Below are 26,821 nucleotides of genomic sequence, written 5' to 3'. Positions count from 1 at the left end.
TCAATCAGTGCGGGAGGAATGGAGAGGAGGGCCGACAATGACGCCATTGGACTGCACCGTCCGAATTTCCGTCTCTGGATCACTTCAGTCGTTTTTCGGGGCTATACAGGGGTGTCAGGACATAACACACAACTCTCCGGCATGCATGCGGCGCTGAGGACGGTGGTGGTGTGGGCTCCCTTGACATGAAAGGAGCAGTGTGGGACACGTAGCCCACCATAACAAGCCCTGATACGTGTCTGCAGATGGGGAGGAATGTGTAAGGTCAGGAGGGGGTTAAGGTGTAGAGCCACCGTCCACGTGACGTCCTGCAGGTGGTGACTACCTGAGGGAGCACAGAGCTCAGCATCTCAGGAGGGTCCTATTGCCACGCCCTCTTACTGCGATCACGCCCGTTTGGTGCCGCACATGCGCGGTGGTCACTCTGGTTAATGAGTTGTCCTCCTCAGCAGGGTGACCGGCCAGCTGACAGTCTGGCACAGCTGTAAAATATTGTATTCCTGAGGAGGCGCCTGACGTATCACTGTGCCCTAGCACACAACGCACGCCCTACTATACAGAGCCGTGCCAATCAGCTATCGCCTCTCATGACGTCTGCAATTCCTGGAGAGGAGGACATACGTCAGACGTTCTCTAATTGGTGGATTACTCTTGGCACGCTGAGTAGACATCTGCTCGCAGCGCGGTGATTGGTTTACTGTGACAGAGTGGGCGGGGTGGATAAGGCAGGAAAGTGCTGCGCTGATGGACAAGGTTTCCGGTAGTTCTCACGGTGATCGCTGCGCGGAGCTGTACGGGGACGGCAGGTAGGAGTGTGTACGGGGGTGTCACTCCGCGGTGCCCGACAGCAGCAGACGGCCCTGTGTGGCAGGAGCTGCCGGTGACCACAGGTCACGTGATGATGTGTGCCCACCCCTGTGGCGGGGGTTATAGATCCTATGTGGGCTGCACCCAGATATAGGGAAGCTACCATGTTCTCAGGTATAGGGGTGACACGGGAGAGCTGCCTGTATGTGGTGGGCGCAATAACCCCAAGGAGGTGTCCGCTGGTCACCATGTACAGTCCCTTCTCAGATGGGCAAAGTGGACCCCAAATACTGTGTATTCCAGCAACCGCTGCGGGTACTCGCCCTCCAGGGACGCTCGCCATTGCTGCATCGGTCTCTTTAACATCACCACTGCAGCCAATCACTGAGCTCAGCGTCTCGGCTGTTAGTAGCACAAGCCTCTAATGTCAGTGATTGACTGCAGCGTTGATGTTATTGAGACTGGAGCAGTGGCAGAGAGCTGGACCTGAGGAGGGTGATAGCTGCTGTGTTTACAGCGCTTGGTGCCCTGTTTTCTGAGTGTAGAGAATACCTTTGGGTGCACAAGTCCCAGAAATGCTACAGACTTGCCTTCTCTGTTCTCCCCCCTGGGTGCCAGAAGTGACCGGCCCTCATCACTAGCGGCGGGGATGCTCTAATTACACTGCACTTCCTCTTCTGGTGGCTCCGCCGTCTGGGCTGCCGGTGAGTCACAGCCCTGTCACATAGGGAGAACAGTAATCCGTGCCGCATCCTCGGGGACCCTCCGTACAGCTGTCTTCACCGGCCCCATTCTTCATCAGTCACATAACGCTGTCTGTGAGCGGTAACCTGTCCCTGCCCATGGGACACTCCCTACGGCTGTCTTCACCGGCCCCATTCTTCATCAGTCACATAACGCTGTCTGTGAGCTAACCTGTCCCTGCCCATGGGACGCTCCCTACGGCTGTCCTCACCGGCCCCATTCTTCATCAGTCACATAACGCTGCCTGTGAGCGGTAACCTGTCCCTGCCCATGGGACGCTCCCTACGGCTGTCCTCACCGGCCCCATTCTTCATCAGTCACATAACGCTGTCTGTGAGCGGTAACCTGTCCCTGCCCATGGGACGCTCCCTACGGCTGTCCTCACCGGCCCCATTCTTCATCAGTCACATAACGCTGCCTGTGAGCGGTAACCTGTCCCTGCCCATGGGACACTCCCTACGGCTGTCCTCACCGGCCCCATTCTTCATCAGTCACATAACGCTGTCTGTGAGCGGTAACCTGTCCCTGCCCATGGGACGCTCCCTACGGCTGTCCTCACCGGCCCCATTCTTCATCAGTCACATAACGCTGCCTGTGAGCGGTAACCTGTCCCTGCCCATGGGACGCTCCCTACGGCTGTCCTCACCGGCCCCATTCTTCATCAGTCACATAACGCTGCCTGTGAGCGGTAACCTGTCCCTGCCCATGGGACACTCCCTACGGCTGTCCTCACCGGCCCCATTCTTCATCAGTCACATAACGCTGCCTGTGAGCGGTAACCTGTCCCTGCCCATGGGACGCTCCCTACGGCTGTCCTCACCGGCCCCATTCTTCATCAGTCACATAACGCTGCCTGTGAGCGGTAACCTGTCCCTGCCCATGGGACACTCCCTACGGCTGTCCTCACCGGCCCCATTCTTCATCAGTCACATAACGCTGCCTGTGAGCGGTAACCTGTCCCTGCCCATGGGACGCTCCCTACGGCTGTCCTCACCGGCCCCATTCTTCATCAGTCACATAACGCTGCCTGTGAGCGGTAACCTGTCCCTGCCCATGGGACGCTCCCTACGGCTGTCCTCACCGGCCCCATTCTTCATCAGTCACATAACGCTGCCTGTGAGCGGTAACCTGTCCCTGCCCATGGGATGCTCCCTACGGCTGTCCTCACCGGCCCCATTCTTCATCAGTCACATAACGCTGCCTGTGAGAGGTAACCTGTCCCTGCCCATGGGACGCTCCCTACGGCTGTCCTCACCGGCCCCATTCTTCATCAGTCACATAACGCTGCCTGTGAGCGGTAACCTGTCCCTGCCCATGGGATGCTCCCTACGGCTGTCCTCACCGGCCCCATTCTTCATCAGTCACATAACGCTGCCTGTGAGAGGTAACCTGTCCCTGCCCATGGGACGCTCCCTACAGCTATCATCACCGGGGAGGAAAACTCGCACACCAGAAGACTTCATCCACTTCAAATCTATGTTAAAAACCTATAACTCTGCCCTTCACCTCGTCAAACAGACCTACTACACCACCCTGATCTCCTCACTATCCAACAAACCTCCTCAGGCCAAAATCACAAGCCCCTATCATAGACATTTGTGCTGATGACCTGGCCTCCCACTTTATAGAGAAAATAGACAATATCCGTCAGGAAATCCGCTCCCAATCACCAAGTGCAGTGACTCCCGTCCCTCCCTGCATCTCCCCTGGCTCACTCTCCACATTCGATCCCATCACAGAAGAAGTCGTCTCCAGGCTCCTCTCTTCTTCTCGTCTGACTACATGCACCACCGACCCCATTCCCTCTCATCTCCTCCTGTCTCTCTCCAGTCGTCACTACTCACCTAACTACAATCTTTAATCTCTCCCTCTCCTCAGGCATTTTCCCCTCCTTCAAACACTCTATCATCACTCCGTTACTAAAGAAACCCTCCCTTGACCCATCCTGCACAAATAACTACAAACCAGTCTCCAGCCTCATTGTAGATTGTAAGCTCTCACGAGCAGGGTCATCTTATTTTGCTTCAATTATTGTATTGTGAACGTTGTTACTTATGACTGTTGTGTTTGAAACTGTTAAGCTGTAACGCGCTGCGGAATATGTTGGCGCTATATAAATAAAGATTATTATTTATTTATTCATCAGTCACATAACACTGCCTGTGAGAGGTAACATGTCCCTCCTGCCGCCATCATCGGGCCCATTCTTCATCAGTCACATAACACTGCCTGTGAGAGGTAACATGTCCCTCCTGCCGCCATCATCGGGCCCATTCTTCATCAGTCACATAACACTGCCTGTGAGAGGTAACATGTCCCTCCTGCCGCCATCATCGGGCCCATTCTTCATCAGTCACATAACACTGCCTGTGAGAGGTAACATGTCCCTACCGCTGCCATCACTGGGCCCATTCTTCATCAGTCACATAACATTGCCTTTTGGTACAATATTTGTGGTATGTCCTGATGAAGGGGTCGCCTGAACCCTGAAACGCGTAGATTAAACCACGTTGAAACCTCTTCAATTTTTGGAATTCTTCTTGCGGCAGCGAGGGGATGATCCTTTTTTCCTACCTAAGTGTATGTTTCAATCAGGGCCTCCACTGACCTGTGGATCTGCAGCAGCCGCCATTAATATATGTCCTTCCTTCAATCTCACCAGGTGAGTAGTTCTCTTGGTGGGCAACTTTGTGTAACGTTTGATAAGACCCTATTTGCGCTTTTGTGTCGCCCTCTTTTCTCTGACATAACACTGCCTGTGAGCGGTTACCTGTCCCTGCCTGTGGGACGCTCCCTACGGCTGCCATCACCAAGCCCTTTCTTCATCAGTCACATAACACTGCTTGTGAGAGGTTACCTGTCCCTGCCCCGTGGGACACTCCCTCCTGCCGCCATCATCGGGCCCATTCTTCATCAGTCACATAGCACTGCCTGTGAGATGTAACATTTCCCTGGTCCCTACAGTCTCACGGATGTTTCCATAGAACTGTACAGAGCTGAGTAATGTGACACCTGTACACATATTTCCTTCACAGCAAACCGGAGGCAGATGTACCTGTGAAGGTGGAAGTGGCTGACTCTCCTGAGAGCTCCCAGCAGCTGGAACCTGAGATCCTGAACTGTGCTGTCCTGCCGTCCTTCTATACAAGAGGAAGCGCATTACTTTCAGAGGCCAGCAATACGACAGACAATGGGTGAGATTTATTATTCCGCTTCGCTTATTTAGCACCATTATATTCCTCATCACTTTCCAGACATCATCACTGTCCTCAATGGGGCTCACAATGCAAAATCCCTATCAGTATGTCTTTGGAGTGTGGGAGGAAACCGAAGGAAACCCACGCAAACACGGGCAGAACATGCAATCTCCTTGTAGATGTTGTCCTTGGTGGGATTTGAACCCGGGACCCCAGCGCTGCAGTGCTAACCTCTTGTACTCTGACTTCTCCGCTTCTGTGTATTTGTTTCTGATCTCAGCTGTATGCTTAAAAAATAATGTAATACTTATAGGGGATAACTCAGGAGACTCTTTGCGTGGAACAAGACAACTACAGGACACAGTTTTATAAGTGGTAAAGTCTGTATTATCACACGGTGATTCAAACAGGTGCAGAGAGAAACTCAAGTCCACAACACTTGGTGCAAATATCAAATGCAGCTCAGCAGTCTATAGGAAACATCAGAGGAAAATGCAATCACGCAGAAAGTCTATGAAGCACAATTATTCTTGAGAATACTTGACACGAATAAGTCCTTGCTTAGTCCAAAACACAGATAGATATGCTTATAAGACAGTTCAAATCATATCTTAGCTCAACCAGGGAGGTCTGGGTAATAGTCTCAGGTTCTTGCAGAGCAGAAACAGCTTACATGTCCAACAAATGCAGATGGAAGTAAACACGAGCAGCAGATGAAGGAGGATTACTGGAAACTGGTGTATGCAGCAGGAACTCAGAGCTGAGTAGCAGGATAACCCCACAGGTTCACAGGAGCAGGTGTATAGCCAGGGAGTCATCAGAGGTCAGGAGCTGGATGCAAGGCAGAATACTCTAGCACAGACTGAAGGCTGGGGTGGAGTTTTATAGCAGGAAGACACAGTGCACATGAGACCAAAGACGCCATCTTGGAAAAGGGCAGTAATGCACAAAAGGTAATAAAAAAAATGTTCAGAGTCCTGACAAATAATCTATTTGGTGATTTTTCCCTCCCGAGGATAAAAATTTGGACACCTCTCTTTTTTTTTTTTTTTTTGACAAATTTAAATCTTCCAAATAATACACGTAAGCGCTTACACTAGTCATCAGACTGGTCTGACCAGGTGCAATATTTCCGCCGGACAGTGGCCATGTGACAGTCCTCTCTACTGCTTGCACTAGCTGTTACATATTCCACATTATTACAGAATGTTGTAAAATAACATTTTCTCAAGTTTCCTTACAATGATCTGCTTTGAATTGTGTGATTTAATCCAGGAGATGGACAATCTGCTGCCTGGTCCACGAATATCTAAATTTAATGCTTACACATACAGTACTAGGCAGAATTTTAGGCAGGTTTAGAAAAATTGCTGCAAAGTAAGAATCCTATCAAACATAGAAGTGTTAATAGTTTTATCAAGTTACAAAATGTAAAGGAACAAAAGATCGTGACCATCTTTAGCCTTCAAAGCAGCATCTACTCTGCCAGGTACACTTGTACAAAGTCAGTGATCTTCTAGGATTACAGTCAGGTGGATGAGTAACCAGTTATACCGAACAGATGATAATGATTATCCTTTTAATTTGTAAAGTGAAACGGCCATTAACTGAAACAGAAACAGCTGTGTAGGAGGTGGAAAACTATGGAGCAATAGCCAAATTCTGCTACAAAGGTGAGGTTGTGAAAGAACATTTTATGCAACATACATACACCATGGCAAGACACAAGGTAGTGTACAGCACTGTCAGTGTCTCTCCCAGAAAATTCACAGCGGACTGGGTGTTCAAGATGTGCTGTTCAATCACCGAGAAATCTGCAAGCTTAAGGTCGTCTGCAGATGCAGTGGTTGTCCAAGGACACCTCCTGCTTACTTTCTGTCGTAGTGAGATGTCCAGCAGTGCCATCAGCTCAGAACTGAAAGCAACCAATAGGACCCAGCTACACCCATCTACTTTTCACAGAAATCTGGCCACAAGTAGTTTTCATGTAAGAATCGTGGCGAAAAAGCCATTCCTTCCACCTTGAAATCCCAGCAGTTACCTTCGGGGAGGTGTCTATTTGGATCCAGTCTTATTCTGTAATGGAACAACAACCCCAAACATGCCACCAGTGTCATTAAGAAATAGCTTCAATGGAAAGACTAGCAAGTGGAATGGAATTGGTGGTGGAAGTGATGATGTGATCACAGCCTTGACCTCAACCTCATCGTGTGTCTGGGGTTAATGAGACAGAAGGTCCTGCATCCACAGATCTGTGGTTAGGTCTCCAAAATGTTTGGCATAACCTGCCTGCTGAGTTCCTTCAAAACTATACAAGTTACCTAGGGAAATTGAAGACAAAGGACTGTCGCACCAAATATTGATTGGATTTTGATTTCTCCTTAGTTCATTCACTGCATCTTGTTGTTTGCTAAAAATAATCTGTTAACGTTTCTACTTTTGAGAACATTCTTACTTTGCAGCGTCTTCCACACGTGTCTACTGTACTGTATTTTATAAATGTCGTCTTTTATGTAACATTTTAGAGAAAAGCCTCCTGATTTTCTGGATTTTGGAGACATCGGCACTAACCAGAATCGGGGTATGATGGCACTGGACCCTGTTGATCAGAACACACAACAATCATCGGGAGAGTGGAGCGACACAAAGGATGGTAAAGCGAAGGTTGGCAGCCTGTCTGAGTGCAGTAAGAGGTCCAGGTTGCTCCAGGATCCCCAGCCCGAGGAGACTGATGGGTATACCAAGATACAGCTCCTTTTACTTTATGGCTTTTTAAATCTCTTCAAGGGGCTCTTCATGTTAAACACATAATAGAATATTGCATTAATGTTGTAAAAGAGAGCCTGTTCTATCCTGTGTATATTTCATGGCTGCCCATAATAGCAAAACCCTGTGAAGAGTTGGTCCACTTCATATAGTCATTGAAATGGTAATATTTACTGTTGAGTGCTACAATAGTCAATTCCATCACTGGGTATACTTATACATTATACTAATTAGTTTTTTAACTTTTTTTCTAGAAATGATTTGTTAAAGGATTACATTATTAAAATTGATCATTTATCCAAAGGAAAGGTGGTAACTTGTAAAGTCCCATAAAGCTGCCATCACTTTGCCACAGGCCATATTTTTTGTGTGTAATTTGTATTTCCGGATAGACAGTAATGTAGGGTATGGCCACAGCCTTTTGGGCCAAAAAAAGCTTGAAAAGAAGATAGCATAAAAATGTTACATTAGGGCTGCTTTCACACACTGATTTATGCTGAAGATGCCAAACGTTACAGATGGTCTAAGTTTGGACACTCAGTCTTCTAAGCCATACAGCTCATTAGCCTTGCCGTGTTAAATATGTTATGGTTTTATATACATTTATCTTAGAATATGGTTCTGTATAAGACTTACTAGAAAACTGTTATAGTGTAAAGGTGTTCGCTAGTGATGTGGAGTGACTGTTAGACTGTAGGGATGGTCCTAACAAGCCACTAATGTCCCTGAGGTGGTAATTCCTGGAGATATATGCTGCATAGTCAGCAGTGTAAACCTAGCAAGAGATTTATATGGTGACATATGCATGAAATCGGGTTTTAGGATGAGCATGAGGAGCACACGTTTACTTTCTCGGCAGCAAACCTTTGTTTTTGTCCAGCAGGTGTGGAGGGGAAGTCCACCATAAATGAATTTAATGTCTGGCATAAATGTGTATCTTACTGTGGAAACTGGATATAATCTAAGTACAAACTATATGGTTGTCTATTTGGGTGATTCTTTCATGTATTATGAGGTGATTATATGAACATTTTATTAAACCGGGTCCATATTAAATTTTCTTTTGTCCCTAGGGGTGAATCCGTGAGGGACAGGTCTTCAGTTCCTGAGCGAGAGCAACCAGAAGATGTCCCACAACCTGTACATACCCCTAAAGACTTAAGAGAAATGGGAGACTGCATAAAAAACAAACCTGAAAGGCCACCAAGTGATGGATCTCGGGAAGAAACGCCTGACGCTGTAGAGTTGTTACACAAAGATGAAGTTGTGACTGATGGGATCTGTAGTTCAACAGCTAATAAGACTTTAGAGGCCATGAAGACTAAGAGACAAGATGGTATGGTGCAGAAGGAATTGTCACTAGATGTGTGAGTATTGGACTGTTCCTACCATACTGTTAAAGCAGGCATGCACAACCTGTGGCCCGGGGGTCACATGGGGCTCATTGTGTGTGGCCCCCTAACCACAGGGACAGAAAAATGTTTGACAGCCAGGATTACTATATGTGATCAGCCACACACAGAAGAGTAGAGACAGCGGCTGAGGAGCAGGGACTGGCGACTACTAATGGTGCCTGTGTAGGCATCTCTGGATGCCTCCTACATCAGGAGAATGGGGTCTCATGCCAGAAAGTATAGTGTGAATTAGACAGGTGGCCTTCTGCATGTGGGGCTCCCTCTACTGTAGCTTATGGGAGTTTTAACTTCCTCATGGTTCAGCAAACGTTCCATGACCAGGACCATGTGCCTGCGTCACCTCTTCCTCTTTAGGGTCTATTCACAAGGCTTTTACTGCATATCCACATTAAAAATGCATAAAATACTCTGTGAATAAGCTTTTTATTAGTTTCACAGGGAAATGTTCAAAGTAATGTGAAAAAAAATGCACTGTGTGGAAAAGATTTTCATATTTAACCCCTTTACGACTTTGGGTTTTTCCATTTTTTTGCGCTCCCCTTCTTCAAAGATCCATAACTTGCTTATTTTGAGTAGGATATGGCCAAGTGAGGGCTTGTATTTTGCGGGATGAGTTGTACTTTTGCACGACACCATTGATTTTACCATATAGTGTACTGGAAAACAGATTCCAAGTGCGATGAGAAAGCAAAAAAAGTGTAACTCCACAATTGTGTTTTTTTTTTTTTTTTTTTTTTTTAACCATGTTCATGAAATGCTAAAACTGATAAAACATCATGATTCTGCAGGTCATTCCGAGACCCCTAGCGTCTCCATTTTTTGGGATCAGGGGCTGGGTGAGGTCTTATTTTTTGCGTGCTGAGCTGACTTTTTTTTATTGATACCATCTTGTTGTAGGTCCAAAAAACCCTTAATTCTGTTTTTATTTTTTTCTCATTACACAGATAACCCTATAGGATTAACTTAGTTTATATTTTGATCAGGCTTTTCTGAATGTAGCAATACCAAATGTGTGTTTTTTTTTTTTTTTTCTTCATTTTATTTTTGAATGGGGCAAAATATAATAATGTGGGCTCAGCCAACCCACATGTCGTAGGTTGTGAAGGGGTTAAATTTGTCAGAATCTTATTCAAAGAGCATTTGTTTTTTGTTTTTTTTTTATGTGGATCTAGATGCACAATCTACAGTGCTGTGTAAATTCATTGGGACAAAGCATTTTTTAAGTAAAATCGTAAGTTGGTTACCAGTCAGTGATTCAAACCAGTTTTAATATATAATAAATAAATCTTGGTCAACTAGCCAGTGGAAAAAGGTTATTTTCAGAATTAGCATGTAACAGTGCATTATAACATTTCATTATTAAATATTCAAAAATGTGTTGTTTTTTTTTGCTTTGTCCCAATTAATTTGCACAGCACTGTATTTGTAAATCCTCATCGAAAAGCTCTGTGTGAACATGTCATGAGGCTACAGCCCCACGATGAGCATTTGGTGAGTTTGATGTTGCAATTCTGCATATAGGAGGTAAATTGGGTTACTTCCATTTCTTCCATTGCACTTCTGAGTGCTTTTTGTTTTTATTCTTTTCTTTTTTCTTTATCACGTCTTTGCCAGCGCATTTTGTTTCTCTTTTTGATGTGTCATGCTTTAAATAAAGCTACTACCTGTGTTTAAAGGGAACCTGTCACCCCCAAAATCGAGGGTCAGCTAAGCCCGCCGGCATCAGGGGCTTATCTACAGCATTCTGCAATGCTGTAGATAAGCTCCGTATGTATCCTAAAAGATGAGAAAGAGAGGTTAGATTATACTCACCCGGGGGTGGTCCAATCCGGTGGGCGTCGCGGTCCGGTCCAGGGCCTCCCATCTTCTTACGATGACGTCCTCTTCTTGTCTTCACGCTGCGGCTCCGGCGCAGGCGTGCTTTGTCTGCCCTGTTGAGGACAGAGCAAAGTACTGCAGTGCGCAGGCGCCGGGAAAGGTCAGAGAGGCCCAGCACCTGCTCACTGCAGTACTTTACTCTGCCCTCAACAGGGCAGACAAAGTACGCCGGAGCCGCAGCGTGAATACAGGAAGAGGACGTCATCGTAAGAAGATGGGAGGGACCGGACCGTGACGCCCATCGGACCGGACCGGGACCGCCCCTGGGTGAGTATAATCTAACCTCTTTTTCTTCTCTTTCAGGTTACATCGGGGGCTTATCTACAGCATTACAGAATGCTGTAGATAAGCCCCTGATGCTGGTGGGCTTAGCACACCTTCCATATTGGGGGTGACAGGTTCCCTTTAAATGTAATATACTCTACTTACAGATTCTCTACCGTGCCCTCTCTATCTTTCTGCTTTTTTCTGTAACTTCTCTTCTGATGACGTTTCGTTTGACAACTCCCAGTGCATGCTGGGATACTCAAACGGAACGTAGATAGACATTCAGGCTATGTTCCCACCATGAGCTTTTGGGGAGTTTTTGATGTTGCAGGTTTTTCTACAGTATTTCTGTACTTATTAACTAAATTTAGGTTTCTTATTTTTTTTTCTTTTTTTTTTTTCTTTGTATTTTTGTGTTTTGTTTTTTTTTCACTTTTTTTTATCACTTCGATTTTTCTGTTCTTGCTATGTTTTGAAGTAAAGCAACTTGATTTTTTATACTTTACTAATATTTTGCTCTGACAAACGATTATGTGTGGATTACAAATCTCCTTGAGACCTCTATGGTTGCTGATGCTGGCTTGCTGTGAGCGCCAGCCTGTGACCGGCGCTCATAGCAAGCCTGTAATTAAAGGGAACCTGTCACCTGAATTTGGCGGGACCAGTTTTGTCTTGTTATTGCCTTGCGCAGGTGTGTACTCCGGAGGACAGAGAATGAACTTCAATCCAATATTGCAGCCAGCATGCAGCCAGCGGGTAAGGAAAGGGTGAATCAAACACGCGAAAACCCCGCCCATATGACACAAAACTGGTCCCGCCAAATTCAGGTGACAGGTTCCCTTTAAGCTACATAGGAGCGATCTGATGATCGCTGCTATGTAGCAGAGCCGATCAGGCTGTGCCAGCTTCTAGCCTCCCATGGAGGCTATTGAAGCATGGCAAATGTAAAAAATGTTTTAAAAAAATGAAATAAATAAAAAAATATATAAAAGTTTAAATCACCCCCCCCTTTCGCCCCATTCAAAATAAAACAATAAAAATAAAATCAAACATACACATATTTTGGCCTAGCTCCAATATGATAGAGCTCACGGCAAAATATGCATTGTTCATGCTGTACTTCAGTATTACTTTATTAATGTGATGGGGATTGTTTTGGCAGTAAAATAGCTTTAGAGTTTTAAGTACTTTAGACATACTGTAATACTTTGAGTTTATATGAACCAATCTATGCTTTGAGATTTGCATATGAATGTATCCGTGCGGACTTGGATATATGTAAACCATGTATGTCTATTTGTCCTTTCTTTTGTTAGTGTTGTTGTTGTTTAATAAACTAATTTAAAAAACAAAAAAAAAACCATACACATATTTGGTATCCCTGGGTTCAGAATCGCCCGATCTATCAATAAAAATAAAAAAAAAAAAGATTAACCTGATCGCTAAACGGCGTAGCGAGAAAAAGTTTGAAATGCCAAAATTACGTTTTTTTGGTCGCTGCGACAATGAATTAAAATGCAATAACTGGTGATCAAAAGAATGTATCTGCACCAAAATTGTATCACTGAAAACGTCAGCTCGGCACGCAAAAAATAATCCCTCACCCGACCTCAGATCACGAAAAATGGAGACGCTACGGGTATCGGAAAATGGCGCAACTTTTTTTTTTTGTAGCAAAGTTTGGAATTTTTCTTCACCACTTAGATAAAAAATAACTTAGACATGTTTGGTGTCTATGAACTCGTAATGACCTGGAGAATCATAATGGCAGGTCGATTTTAGCATTTAGTGAACCTAGCAAAAAAGCCAAACAAAAAACACTCATGGGATTGCACTTTTTTTTTGCAATTTCACCGCACTTGGAATGTTGTTCCCATTTTCTAGTACACGTCATGGTAAAACCAATGATGTCGTTCAAAAGTGCAACTCGTCCTGCAAAAAATAAGCCCTCACATGGCCATATTGATAGAAAAATAAAAACGTTATGGCTCTGGGAAGGAGGGGAGCGAAAAACTAGCACGAAAAAACGGAAAATCCCAAGGTCATGAAGGGGTTAAAATAATAATAAAAAGAAAAACTCACCAAAACCTGATCATGATAGCATAGCCTTATCCATGAAAATAATGCATTCCCCTAATGCGACTTGTGTGTGATAAATGAAATGGCTTTTGATCTGTCTTTTGGCTCTTAAGTGTCTTAGGTAATGAGACAACCCATATAACTATTTGATATTTGAATTTGTAGACGTACAATGCCATAAAAGCGACTTTTCCAGGACTTCCCTCCTGACAGCACCAGCAGGAGGTAGACATTCATATGCTTGATAGGGACAGGAACACATGAGGTTAAAAGACCCCTCCCAATACCACCCACCAGTGATTTTCCTGTCAGACGCATAGGTGGAGTGCTTGTGTCACAGAAGAAGTTACCTCTCAGTTGAGCAGTTGCTCCTGACTGTCGGACACGGTGATCGATCTCTCTCCTTTCTCCTGAAGCACGGTCTGGAAGCCGACACGTCGCTGATCAAGAGGTCCCTCAGCCTTCCAGTAGAGCTGGATCTTCTGATTTAAGCCAATTCCTCCTCACGGGGGCTCACGGCTCACTTTCGTCCATCCTTGGTCTCTCGGCAGGTGCTTACAGCCGAAGACTCCTTCATGCAGAGAGCATTTTCCATTACAGGAGAATGACCCATAAGCCTCTAGTGCCTGACACGTGTTCCAGCACTGGCCGCACTTCTGAGATTTGAAAAAAAGAGCTCCTAGATTCCCCTAATTAAAGGGGAAGGCTCTCCTGATGATGCAGTTGCAAGACGGGTGAAATGGGTACTATTCATTACATTGCTGGGGGTGGGGTTAATTTACCAGTGCAGTGAGACAAGCAATGGAAAGACAAAACACTGGCCGTTCTGATACACCTACTGAATTCCTGGGACAAGTGAGTGATGTTAAATCACACTTATTGCTTTTCTACCTGGAATCTGCACTATATTTTATATGATCTTTATCCCTTTAGGATAAATATGTTCCTAAAAGATCTATGGCCCCTTCTGTATTTAAGAAGAAAGGGAAAAAATGTGCCACATGCAGCATGAAACTTCCTGGCACATAAGGAAAAGCATTATATCCAGAATCCATTGCCAAGGTGGCAAAGGAAGAACACCTCCTTCATGACCGATATGAGGGCCATGATCAGAGAAGAGGTTCAAAATTCCATAACGGAGGTTTCCCCTCAAGTCCTCCTAGTCTGCACCTCAGCAGACAAGACCAAGTTGGGATATGGGGTCAAGTTCATGGGAGGACGAATTATCATATTACTCTGGCCCTGAACAGGAGGAAGGTGAATGATTAATCCCAAGTTTACCAGAGGAGTAAAATAAAAACTTTTTTCTCTTGGGGAAGATACTGAAATGCTCCTGCAGGCAGTGAGGAATATGATGAAATTCGAGGAGACCCATAAGTCTCCTTCCATATAGGATGAGATGTTTGGGGGGGTTCAGGTTCTGGAGGTATTCCCGATTAATAAATATATTAGAGCTATGATCTTAGAGGAGTGTCATCATGTAGAGAAGAGACTAATTATACCAAGGAGTTTCAGATCTCGTCTTCCGTTTGAACCAGAAGAGATGAAATTATGGGAAGAATTCCCTGAGATTGACATCCCCATAGCCAGAGTGGCCAAAAAGACATCTATTCCTTTTGTGTGAGGGATCCTATGGACAGTATGACAGATGGGCTAGTCAAGAGAACATGGGAGACTTTGGCAGCAATTATTAAAGCTAAAACTAATATAGCTGCGACCTCAGTAGCAACATCCATGAGCCTGTGGATAGATGAGCTAGAAGGTCACCTTAGAAAGAAGACATCCAGAGATGATATCCTGGAATCCTTTCTCTTACTTAAAATGGCGAAAGGTTTTATGACCGACTCTTTCATAGAATCCATGTGATTCACAGCAAGGAATCTGGCACTCTAATACCGTAAGATGAGCTACATGGCTTTAAAATATGGTCAGGGACAGCCACTCTAAAAACAAGCTGTGTTCCATTCCATTTTCTGGCCTCTGGCATTAGCCCAGTATTAGACAACATATTGGAAAAAGCCTCAGATGAGAAAAAAGGATTACCGTAGGACGCTTCAAAGGGTATCGTCCTTACGGAGAAACCGATCCCATCAAAAAATGGTAAAGGGGAAAACGGGTAGATGGAGCTACCCCCAAAGGAGGCAGAGAAAGGAATGCCTTTCTCAATCTGACATCTAACACAGCAAGGCAATGATGCCAAGAAGGTGGAGGGAAGACTCCAATCCTTTCACAGTGGCTGGGCAGAAGTATATCAGAATCAGTGGATACTAAAGACAATATCAGAAGGGTACAGGATAGCGTTTACTCAGAACCCTCAAGGAAGATTCCATCTCACAACTCCCCAGTCCCCCCAAGTCTACAAAGGCTACTAAGAGACATAAAAAAAAAATGGTTGCTTCAAGAGTAGTAATACCAGAAACAAAATAGTTCCTCAGATCGTACATGACTCTTTTCAGTAAAAAAAAATAATGGAATCTATAGGAATCATTGATCTTTTAATCATGAAGAATATGGTAATGAGTACGCTAGATCTCTAAGAAGCCTACAACATGTGCCAATTCATCCTCCCAGTCACATTTATCTGAGATTTGCAGTAAAAGAAGGGAAGGTGATTCAGCATTTTCAATTCCGTTGTCTTCCCTCCGCCCCATTCATTTCCACCGACTAGTGGCAGAAATTGTTTATTATTTATTTATTTTTTTGTTTGAGTGGAGAAGGAAAAATCATTGTTCAATACCTGGACAACTTTCTCCTAATAGCAGAATCACCCCAACGGCTAAGAATCAATCTAGCATCAGCCAATTTAGGTTTGAAGAACCTAGGATGGGTTATAAAGTGGGAAAAGTCAGATCTCCTCCCCGAAAAACAAGATTTTTCTAGGCGTTCTCTTGGATTCGTAATAAGACACATCTTTCCTACTGGAGAAGAAGCAGAACGAACTCCAAGCCAGAATTCTTGCCATCAAAAAGAGAACTCAAGTATCTATCAGAGAAAGTATGAAGATCCTAGGAATGATGACCGCATCTATACCATGCATACAGTAGAGCCAGTTCAACTCAAGGCCATTACAACAGCAGATCCTAGCATCCTGGAACAGACAAGATGGATTAGACAAGAAAATAAGATTGTCAATTACGACAAAAGTCATTGAATTGGTGGATCTCTATGATCACCGTTTAGAAGGGAAATATGTGGAGTCTATCTGTATTTGTAACTGTCATCACAGACAAAAGCAACAGCTGATGGTGGTTGCTTGTACAAGGTCAATATCTACAGGACACCTGGCCAAAGCTAGGCCATCTTACATCATCAAACCTCAGAAAACGTCAATTAGTCTGGGAGACATTAAAGAAATGGCAGTTAAATTTAAAATATCATTACGTCAGAATTCTATCAAACAATATCATGACAGTGGCTTTCCTCTGGTATCGGGGTCGACATCACAATTGTCAGGCTTTGTTTGCAAAAATCTTCCATTGGGCAGAAAAAAGTCCTTTGAGTTTTGGCAACCCACCTAAAGGGATTTCAAAATCTAATTGTTGAACTTCCTTCCTGCTGAGAAAATCTGCAATCAGAATTGGAACTGAACTGAACTCCATTGGTTTACCCATCGCTGGGGTATAACTCTGCTTATTTGCCACAAGGGAAAGCACAAAAGTTCAAATTTTGGCCAAGAGAAGCTGGTTTCCCCCGTTAAAAATGATGGCTCTGGAGAACCCCATATTCCTACCGGTAAGGCATGATCTAATTTTTCCAAGGGCCAATATATCATTCCAATGTGAAGTTCCTGCAGTTATCTGCCTGGATCCTGAAAGGCAGATCTTGAGATCCAGAGGACTTTCAGACTCCGTCATACCCATGATCCAAAAAAAGTAGGAAGCCGGTGATGTATACAAAGATCTGAAAAATGTTTTGCTCATAATACCAGGAGACAATTGTGGATATCTTAACCCTAATAATCCAAAGAGACTAGATTTTCTCCAATCTGAGTTTGTTAAAGGCCTAAGACCCAGCACTTTGAAGGTACAAATTTCAGTTTTGCTTGTTTTCTTGGGTTATCCATTAGCAAGCCATCCATGGATTGTGAGATTTGTTTAAGGCCACAGTTAGGATTAGACCCACAATCAAGGACTTTGTCCTTCCATGGTACCTGAGTTTGGTGTTGAACAGCTTATGTAGACCAACATATGAGCCTCTAGAAGACTCAGACTTTAAAATCTCTCTCCTTTTTTAAAAACCGCTTTCCTGGTTGCCATAACTACTGCAAGACGAATGGCAGGGATACTAGAGGACTGCGTCATATTAAGGTTAGATCCAGCATTTTTTCCTAAAGTGGCAACTACTTTTCATATGAGCTGTGAGGCAGTGACCGGTGTCACAGGTAGGGGTTCGCTGTGTGTCCCAAAGGCGTAGCTATGATTGCAATTGTGAGGCAGTGTCCGATGTTGCAGATAGGAGTTGCTGTGGGTTCTGACCAGGATGTGCACGGAGGCATATGGAGGCCATGAGAGTGCATTACGGTCACAGGCGTTGCTGTGATTGCAATGCGGAGTTAAAATAAGTGTTAGTCTTGGGTATGTTAGTGTCCAGGGCAGAGTTTGGAAAACCTGCTCTGGGCTTTTGTGTTTTGAAACAGACTGCAGGATGGTAGTCATGCAATCCGTTTAATTCCGGGCCGGGTTTGGATGTGTCAGGGTCAAAATCAGTCCAAAACCAGAAAAACTTGGCACTCTGAAGGAAATTTTGGCGTGCAATGAAAACGTTTATTGATGTGCATCCATAAAGGCAAGTTGAACGTTTTTGGTCCACATCCGGATCTTCATCAGAACAAAAATACTGGTATTGAGAGAAACGTGTATCCTGTCTCTATCAGTTCCAAGTGACGTTTTGGGGTATCCTGGATGCAGCCGGGAATCCTGTATGAGTCGGCGCATGGGGAGAGCAACTTCTGTCGCTCTCCCCATGGCTACCCCAAAACGTCCTGGGGCATCCATAGACCGGGTACTATGTAGTGCTGTGAATTGGACATTAATGGTACATACTTGTGTGAATTGGACATTAATGCTGTGAAGTAACCCCATTAAAGAGACTTTGATTTGGGACTCTGTTGGGTCACTGCCTCCTTCACTGCATAAGTGTGCTAACGCTGCACTACAGAGCCAAGAAATTGTCTTGCCTTCCTTTTGTCAGAATCATGAAGATAGTCAGGAACTGACATTCCATTCTTTAAATGTAAGAAGAATCATAGAATCTTAGAATATTAGAGTTGGAAGGGACCTCTTGGGTCATCGTATCCAACCGCATGCTCAATGCAAGATTCACTAAACCAGCCTGTTCCACTCATTGATCACTGTCAATATGTTTTTTATAATATCTAATCTGTATCTTCTACTTCAGTTTCATTCTGCTTCTCGTGTTTCCATGTGCAAATGAGAATAAGAATGATCCCTTGACTCTGACATCCCTTCAGATATTTGTGGTCCTCTAGTACCTAGAGGCCACAGAAAGTTGTCTGATAGATTCATTCATTTTGCGAAGAATAAGGGGAATAAAACGTCAAAAGTGACCCCCACAAGATGGATTAAGGCTACGTTCACATTTGCGTTGTGCGCCGCAGCGTCGGCGCCGCAGCGCACAACGCAAACGAAAACGCGGCATAAGGCACGCTAAAACGCTGCGTTTTGCGCCGCATGTGTCGTTTTTGGCCGCAAGTTGGACGCAAAAACAATTCAACTTGATGCGTTTCTTGCGTCCAACGCTTGCGGCCATGCGGCGCTAAACGCAGCACAACGCATGTCCATGCGCCCCCATGTTAAATATAGGGGCGCATGACGCATGCGGCGCCGCTGCGGCGCCCGACGCTGCGGCGCTGACCGCAAATGTGAACGTAGCCTTAGTCTGTATTCGTTCTGACCTATTCTTCAAAAGCTAAAGCATCCTCGGACAATATCAGGGTCCATTCAACCAGAGCAGCATATACATCATGGGCAGATTGAGTAAGGGCCTCTGTAGGGCAAATCTGCAGAGCAGCAATGTGGACAATTCTTAACACCTTTTGCAGACATTATAAGTGGGACATTCTTTCAGGCAAAAAAGACGGCCTTTAGAAGAAAAGTTCTCCAAGAAGTAGTCCATTCTGAATGTATTCTCCTGATGGTGCTGTTGGGAGGGACGTCCTGGAAAATAGGAATGAGTCCTACCAGTAATTGGATTTCCAGGAGTCCATCATGACAGTACCCATTAAATTCCCTCCCATTTTAAATTCCTGTCTATGTGAAGTCAACATATGTAGAAGGAACCTCAATAAAATGGAGTTGCATCCATCCTGGTGTGGTACTTGTAAAATGACTGGTGGGTGATAGAAGAAGGAGTCTTTTAACCTCTTGTGTGTTCCTGTCTGTATCAAGGATATGAAGGACTACCTCCTGATGGTGCTGTCATGGTGGTCTCCTGGAAACCCAATTACCGGTAGGACTTATGCCTACTTTTGAAGCCAGAATTCTACTGTAATTAACTATTAAATATCTCAGACACTAGTGCCAATCCGGCAAAACTGAAGTCATATTCTTAATCGGCACCATAAATTTAATATAAAACCATTCAATGTCGTTAGCACCCAAATCACTGTATCCTAGTGTAATTGTTAATTATTTGTATAATTAGTGATGAAGACCTTTATCGGGATGAAGAAGAAATTGAAAAAGAAAAAATCCAGAAAGGTATTGCAGCAATTGACAAAGGCACAACAGGTATTCTTTCTTAGCTTTTTCTTCCTTTTTCCTTTGATTTCTGATTGCTCAGTTTTGCACTTGAAGATCCTCTTCTGATGAGCGCGCACTCAGTCCTCTTTACTCTAACGAGGAAGTCGTAAACTTACGGTACACAGAAAGAGAGTTACTACTTTTATTAACATGAAAACCACTCTGAAAATATATGGGAAGGAAACAAAACTTCCCCTTTATAGAGCTGCATGCACACATTAGTGGTTGGTATGTATGGCGTAGCAGTAGTAAGTTCTTTTATTAAAGTCTTCATTTGATCAGTCATAACTGTAGAATTATTAAAGGAATAATCCCATCTCTAAGGTTGTATCCCGATATGTAATAGGTAATAATACACTGCGTGCAGAATTATTAGGCAAGTTGTATTTTAGAGGATTATTTTTATTATTTATCAACAACTATGTTCTCAATCAACCCAAAAGACTCATAAATATCAAAGCTTAAAGGGAAGGTGCCACCAGTTTTCTTGTAGTTTTTTTTTTTTTTGTGAAATTAAGCTTAAAATAGTAAATAAAATGTACTAATGCAATGTTTGCACTGTTTGCAAACATTTCTATATGAAAAATATTATATATTTTCTTACAAATATATATATTGACCACTAGGGGGAGCATTTTCCATTTTAGACCTCAAGCAGCTATAGTGAGACTTACCAGCTTTACTGTTAGCTGGAAAATTGGGGCAGTAACTGCTGACATCAGCATTTCCCTCCCCTTTTGGGTGGTCTAATATCCCTGGGGCAGAATGAAGAGCAGCATCACAGGGCAGAGCCATTTTGTGTGTGACTGCCCTGTGATCTGCTATCACCAGCAGTTACTGCATCCATAGTTTATGTGGTGTGTATGGAGCAGCATTGTCTGTGCAGAGCTGTCTGTGACTCATCCCTCAGTAAGATAAGAAGGAGCTCCAGGTCTGCAGTGAATGGCCAGGCATTGTGGAGGGAGGGGAGAGATACATTGTATGGCTGAGAGGTGTCAGGTGTCACCTCTCTCTGCAGGCTGGGAATGGAGCTCCTGTGATGGAGAGTAAGTGGAGCTGGGCAGAGAGCACTGGGCTATAGTAAAATGGCTGCTAGTCACACCTACAGCAGTGAGTTGTGCAGCCCACAGAGGCGTGCCCAGCTCACTGCTAAGCCTCTCCAATGTTATAGATAGGGTCCTCGCCGGTCTATTATCTCCTATGTCCATGGGGTGCTGTAAAATGACACTGTTAGTGTTGTGAACTGCTGTGAAACCAAGATGTCAGCCCCCAGTTCCTTCTTTAAACACATATAACACATGAAATCTGTTTCACATGCATTTAAAACTTGGTTATAGCAGCATGTTATGCTACATTACAGTGATTTATTAATGATCTACAAACGCGGTACCTTACCTTTAATATTTTTGGAAGTTGGAGTGGTTTTTTTTTTTAGATTTGGCTATCTTAGGAGGATATCTGTTTGTGCAGGTAACTATTACTGTGCAGAATTATTAGGCAATTTAATACAAACCAAATATATTCCCATCTCACTTGTTTATTTTCACCAGGTAAACCAATATAACTGCAAAAATTTAGAAATAAACATTTCTGACATGCAAAAACAAAACCCCCAAAAATGAGTGACCAATATAGCCACCTTTCTTTATGATGACACTCAACAGCCTTCCATCCATAGATTCTGTCAGTTGCACGCAATGTTGATCGTAAACAGATCAAGCAGCAGCCACTACAGCCCCCCAGACACTGTTCCGAGAGGTGTACTGTTTTCCCTCCCTGTAGATCTCACATTTTATGAGGGACCACAGGTTCTCTATGGGGTTCAGATCAGGTGAACAAGGGGGGCATGTCATTATTTTTTCTTCTTTGAGACCTTTACTGGCCAGCCACGCTGTGGAGTAGTTGAAGGCATGTGATGGAGCATTGTCCTGCATGAAAATCATGTTTTTCTTGAACGATACCGACTTCTTCCTGTACCACTGCTTGAAGAAGTTGTCTTCTTGAAACTGGCAGTAGGTCTGGGAGTTAAGCTTCACTCCATCCTCAACCCAAAAAGGTCCCACAAGTTCATCTTTGATGATACCAGCCCATACCAGTTCCCCACCTCCACCTTGCTGGCATCTGAGTCGGAGTGGAGCTCTGTACCCTTTACTGATCCAGCCTCTGGCCCATCTATCTCGGCCATCAAGAGTCACTCTCATTTCATCAGTCCATAAAACCTTTGAAAAGTCTGTCTTAAGATATTTCTTGGCCAGTCTTGACGTTTTCTTATGTTTCTTGTTCAAAGGTGGTCGTTTTTCAGCCTTCCTTACCTTGGCCATGTCCCTGAGTATCGCACACCTTGTGCTTTTTGTTACTCCAGTAATGTTGCAGCTCTGAAATATGGCACAACTGGTGGCAAATGGCATCTTGGCAGCTTCACGCTTGATTTTCCTCAATTCATGGGCTGTTATTTTGCGTCTTTTTTTGCCCAACATGCTTCTTGCGACCCTGTTGGCTATTTGCCATGAAATGCTTGATTGTTCAGTGATCACGCTTCAAACGTTTGGCAATTTCAAGACTGCTGCATCCCTCTGCAAGACATCTCACAATTTTGGACTTTTCAGAGCCCGTCAAATCTCTCTTCTGACTGATTTTGCCAAAGTAAAGGAAGTTGCCTAATAACTAAGCACACCTTTATATAGGGTTTTGATGTCATTAGACAACACCCCTCCTCATTACAGAGATGCACATCACCTGATTTGCTTAATTGGTAGTTGGCTCTCAAGCCTGAACAGCTTGGAGTAGGACATGTCTAAAAAGTATCATGTGATCAAAATACAGCTTACCTAATAATTCTGCAAACAGTGTATAAGCAAATGCCTCCAATTGTAAATATAGTATAGTTTTTCTGATTTTCTTTGTTGCCTTTTCCACGTGAAGGGCATTGCAGTAGCTTGGTTATCCATGGTTACAACTAGTAGCGGCTAACTCGCTATACGGGGTTGGACCCCATCTGTGTATGCTCTGGATTCTGGAGTGCTTTACTTCTCGTACTTTATACTCCATAAAAGTGCTTCTCACAAAATTAGAATATCATCAAAAAGTTAATTTATTTCAGTTCTTCAATACACAAAGAGAAACTCGTATATTATATAGTCATTACAAACAGTGATCTATTTCAAGTATTCTGGTAATGTTGATAATTATGGCTTACAGCCAATGAAAACCCAAGTCATAATCTCAGTAAATTAGAATATTTTATAACACCAGCTTGAAAAATGATTTAAAATCCGAAATGTTGGAGGGCTGCGGATGGCAACGTACTTCCTCCCTACTTCCTCCCTTCTTCCTCCCTGAAACCCCGCCTGCGCTGCACTGAACGCAACATGTTGCATTTTGTTGTGGTCGATGCAGTGTCAAAACGGCACATGCGGAGGCATCCGCATACATTCGCATGGCCTGCATACCCAATGTTAAAGATAGGTACTCAGGGCAACGCAGCACGCAAGGAGTAGTAGGCAGAGCATAGGCAGGGTTTCAGGGAGGAAGTACGCCGCCATCCGCAGCCCTCCCATACACTAGTGTGACACCAGCCTTACTGTGATAAGCAGCCTTCAGTTCGTCTGCATTGTTGGGTCTTGTGTCTCTCATCTTCCTCTTGACAATACCCCATAGATTCGCTGAGGTTAAGGTCAGGCAAGTTTTCTGGCCTATCATGCACAGTGATACTGCTGTTTTTTAAACCAGGTATTGGTATTTTTGGCAGTGTGAACAGGCGCCAAGTCCTGCTGGAGGATTACATTTCCTTTTCCTAAAAGCTTGTCGGCAGAGAGAAGCATTAAATCCTCTAAAATGTCCTGGTAGACTGATGTGCTGACTTTGGACTTGATAAAACACAGAGGATCTACACCAGCAGATGACATGGCTTCCCAAACAATCATTGATTGTGTAAGCTTCACACTAGACCTCAAGCAGCTTGGATTGTGTGCCTCTTCACTCTTCCTCTAGACTCTGGGACCTTGATTTCTAAATGGAATGCAAAATTTACTTTCAGCTGAAAACCAGTCCTTGGACCATTGAGCAACAGTCCAGTTCTTTTTCTCCTTGGCCCAGGCAAGACGCTTCTGGCATTGTCTATTAGTCATGAATGGCTTGACACAAGGAATGTGACACTTATAGCCCATGTCCTGGATATGTCTGTGTGTGGAGGTTCTTGAAGCAATGACTCCAGCAGCAGTCCACTCCTTATGAATCTCCCCCAAATTTTTGAATGGCCTTTTCTTAACAATCCTTTCAATGCTGCGGTTATCCCGGTTGCTTGTGCACCTTTTTTCTACCACACTTTTTCCTTCCACTCAACTTTCCATTAATATGCTTGGAAACAGCACTCTGTGAACAGCCAGCTTCTTAAGCAATAAGCTTTTGTGGCTTACCCTCCTTGTGGAGTGCGTCAATGACTGCCTTCTGGACATCTGTAAAGTCAGCAGTCTTCCCCATGATTATGGAGCCTACTGAAACAGACTAAGGGACCTTTTTAAACGCTTTGGAAGCCTTTGCAGGTGTTTTTTTTTTTTTTTTTTGTTTATTATTCTAATTTACTGAGATAATGACTTATGGGTTTTCATTGGCTGTAAGCCATAGTCATCAACATTAACAGAAATAAACACTTGAAATACACTGCTCAAAAAAATAAAGGGTACACTACAATCCCACATCCTAGATATCACTGAATGAAATATTCCAGTTGTAAATCTTTATTCATTACATAGTGGAATGTGTTGAGAACAATAAAACCTAAAAATGATCAACATAAATCACAACTAATATCCCACAGAGGTCTGGAGTTGGAATGATGCTCAAAATCAAAGTGGAAAATGAAGTTACAGGCTGATCCATCTTCAGTGGAAATGCCTCAAGACAAGGAAATGATGCTCAGTAGTGTGTGTGACCTCCACGTGCCTGTATGATCTCCCTACAATGCCTGGGCATGCTCCTGATGAGGCAACACATGGTCTCCTGAGGGATCTCCTCCCACACCAGGACTAAAGCATCCGCCAACTCCTGGACAGTCTGTGGTGCAATGTGACGTTGATGGATGGTGAGACACATGATGTCCCAGATGTGTTCAATCGGATTCAGGTCTGGGGAACAGGCGGGCCAGTCCATAGCTTCAATGCCTTCATCTTGCAGCAAATGCTGACATACTCCTGCCACATGAGGTCTGGCATTGTCCTGCATTAGGAAAAACGCAGGGCCATCTGCACCAGCATATGATCTCAGGGATCTCATCTCGGTACCTAATGGCAGTCAGGCTACCTCTGGCGAGCACATGGAGGGCTGTGTGGCCTTCCAAAGAAATGCCACCCCAAACCATTCCTGACCCACTGCCAAACCGGTCATGCTGAAGGATGTTGCAGGCAGCAGATCACTCTCCACGGCATCTCCAGACTGTCACGTTTGTCACATGTGCTCAGTGTGAATCTGCTTTCATCTGTGAAGAGCACAGGGCGCCAGTGGCAAATTTGCCAATCCTGGTGTTCTGTGGCAAATGCCAAGCGTCCTGCATGGTGTTGTACAATTCTTATCTGTGGACGTCGGGCACTCAGACCATCCTCATGGAGTCGGTTTCTAACAGTTTGTGCAGACCCATGCAGATTTGTTGCCTGCTGGAGGTCATTTTGCAGGGCTCTGGCAGTGCTCCTCCTGTTCCTCCTTACACAAAGGCTGAGGTAGCGGTCCTGCTGCTGTTTTGTTGCCCTCCTTACGGCCCCGTCAACGTCTCCTGGTGTACTGACCTGTTTCCTGGTAGCTTCACCAGCCTCTGGACACTACGCTGACAAGACACAGCAAACCTTCTTGCCACAGCTCGCATTGATGTGCCATCCTGGATGAGCTGCACTACCTGAGACACTTGTGTGGGTTGTAGAGTCCGTTGGTACTGAGATGTGGTCTGTGGTCCCCACCTGCAGAACCGCTCCTTTATTGAGTGTGTCTTGATAATTGCCAATAATTTCCATCTGTTGTCTATTCCATTTGCACAACAGCATGTGAAATTGATTGTCAAACAGTGTTGCTTCCTAAGTGGACAGTTTGATTTCAAAGAAGTTTAATTTACTTGAAGTTATATTCTGTTTGTGTTCCCTTTATTTTTTTTGAGCAGTGTATATGAGTTTCACTTTTTGTATTGAAGAACTGAAATAAAATAACTTTTTGATTTTCTAATTTAGTGTGAAGCACTTGTATGAGTATAAGTACAGATAAGTACAGAAAAGTACAGCACTCCAGAATCCGGAGGGTGCACAGATGGGGTCCAACCCCGTAATATATGTAGAAAAGTATCTGGCACTCCAAAAGCAAAGAAAATCTTGAATTTTATTTAGAACAATCCTGAGAATCCAACGCTGTGCATAATGAATGTGATGTTCGGTCAATCAGACCTTTTCTCAAACATGCACTACGTAAGAAAAGAAAACACAAAAAAGAAGAATGACAAACTGTCAAATAACCATGATTAGGTACACATAAGGTGACACCATGTTTAAAATCACATGTCCTAAAGTACAAGATGAAAACATAGTTATATGGAACAAAATTCTATAAGAGTGATAATAGTCATGCAAAGTCCCAAGATTGTGGTGCAGATTTTAACAAAAGGATGAATCCATATTTGTAAAAGTATTGCACTCAAATCGACAGGGTGTAACGTATAACAAGAGAAGAGAAGATGCAGTGATCTGCCAGAAAATGATGCATGCCATATACCTTTCCATATGTAAAAGGCCAGAGCAGAGGGGACGTTGTGGGTACTGTGGTACGTTCACTCAGGGCTGCCACTAGGAATTTCAGGGCCCCATACTGTCAAAATTTTGGGGCCCCCTTGAAACTCCGCCCAGGCTCCACCCCCCAGTTCCATCTCCACCTTAGC

General features: G+C 44.2%; 1 protein-coding gene across 2 annotated transcripts in view; it reads left to right on the top strand.

The window, feature by feature from the left end:
* The first annotated feature begins 347 nt into the window (after positions 1-347).
* The window catches only part of OTULIN (OTU deubiquitinase with linear linkage specificity), a 54,617-nt gene continuing 28,143 nt past the window's right edge, over positions 348-26,821 (top strand). Inside the window, exons 1-5 of one of the 2 annotated variants that reach the window (XM_077269708.1) lie at positions 348-806; positions 4,587-4,745; positions 7,274-7,483; positions 8,588-8,881; positions 19,817-19,902. In XM_077269708.1, the coding sequence (XP_077125823.1) occupies positions 745-806; positions 4,587-4,745; positions 7,274-7,483; positions 8,588-8,881; positions 19,817-19,902 (811 nt within the window). In that variant the 5' untranslated portion in view covers positions 348-744. Of the gene's footprint in view, positions 807-4,051; positions 4,214-4,586; positions 4,746-7,273; positions 7,484-8,587; positions 8,882-19,816; positions 19,903-26,821 lie in introns of those variants that run through there. The other variant, XM_077269707.1, reaches the window with a different exon arrangement.

This window comes from Ranitomeya variabilis, chromosome 6 (assembly GCF_051348905.1).
Source record: "Ranitomeya variabilis isolate aRanVar5 chromosome 6, aRanVar5.hap1, whole genome shotgun sequence".
Lineage (NCBI taxonomy): Eukaryota > Metazoa > Chordata > Amphibia > Anura > Dendrobatidae > Ranitomeya > Ranitomeya variabilis.
Note: the sequence above shows the minus strand (reverse complement) of the source record. Positions and strands in the feature narration are given on the sequence as shown.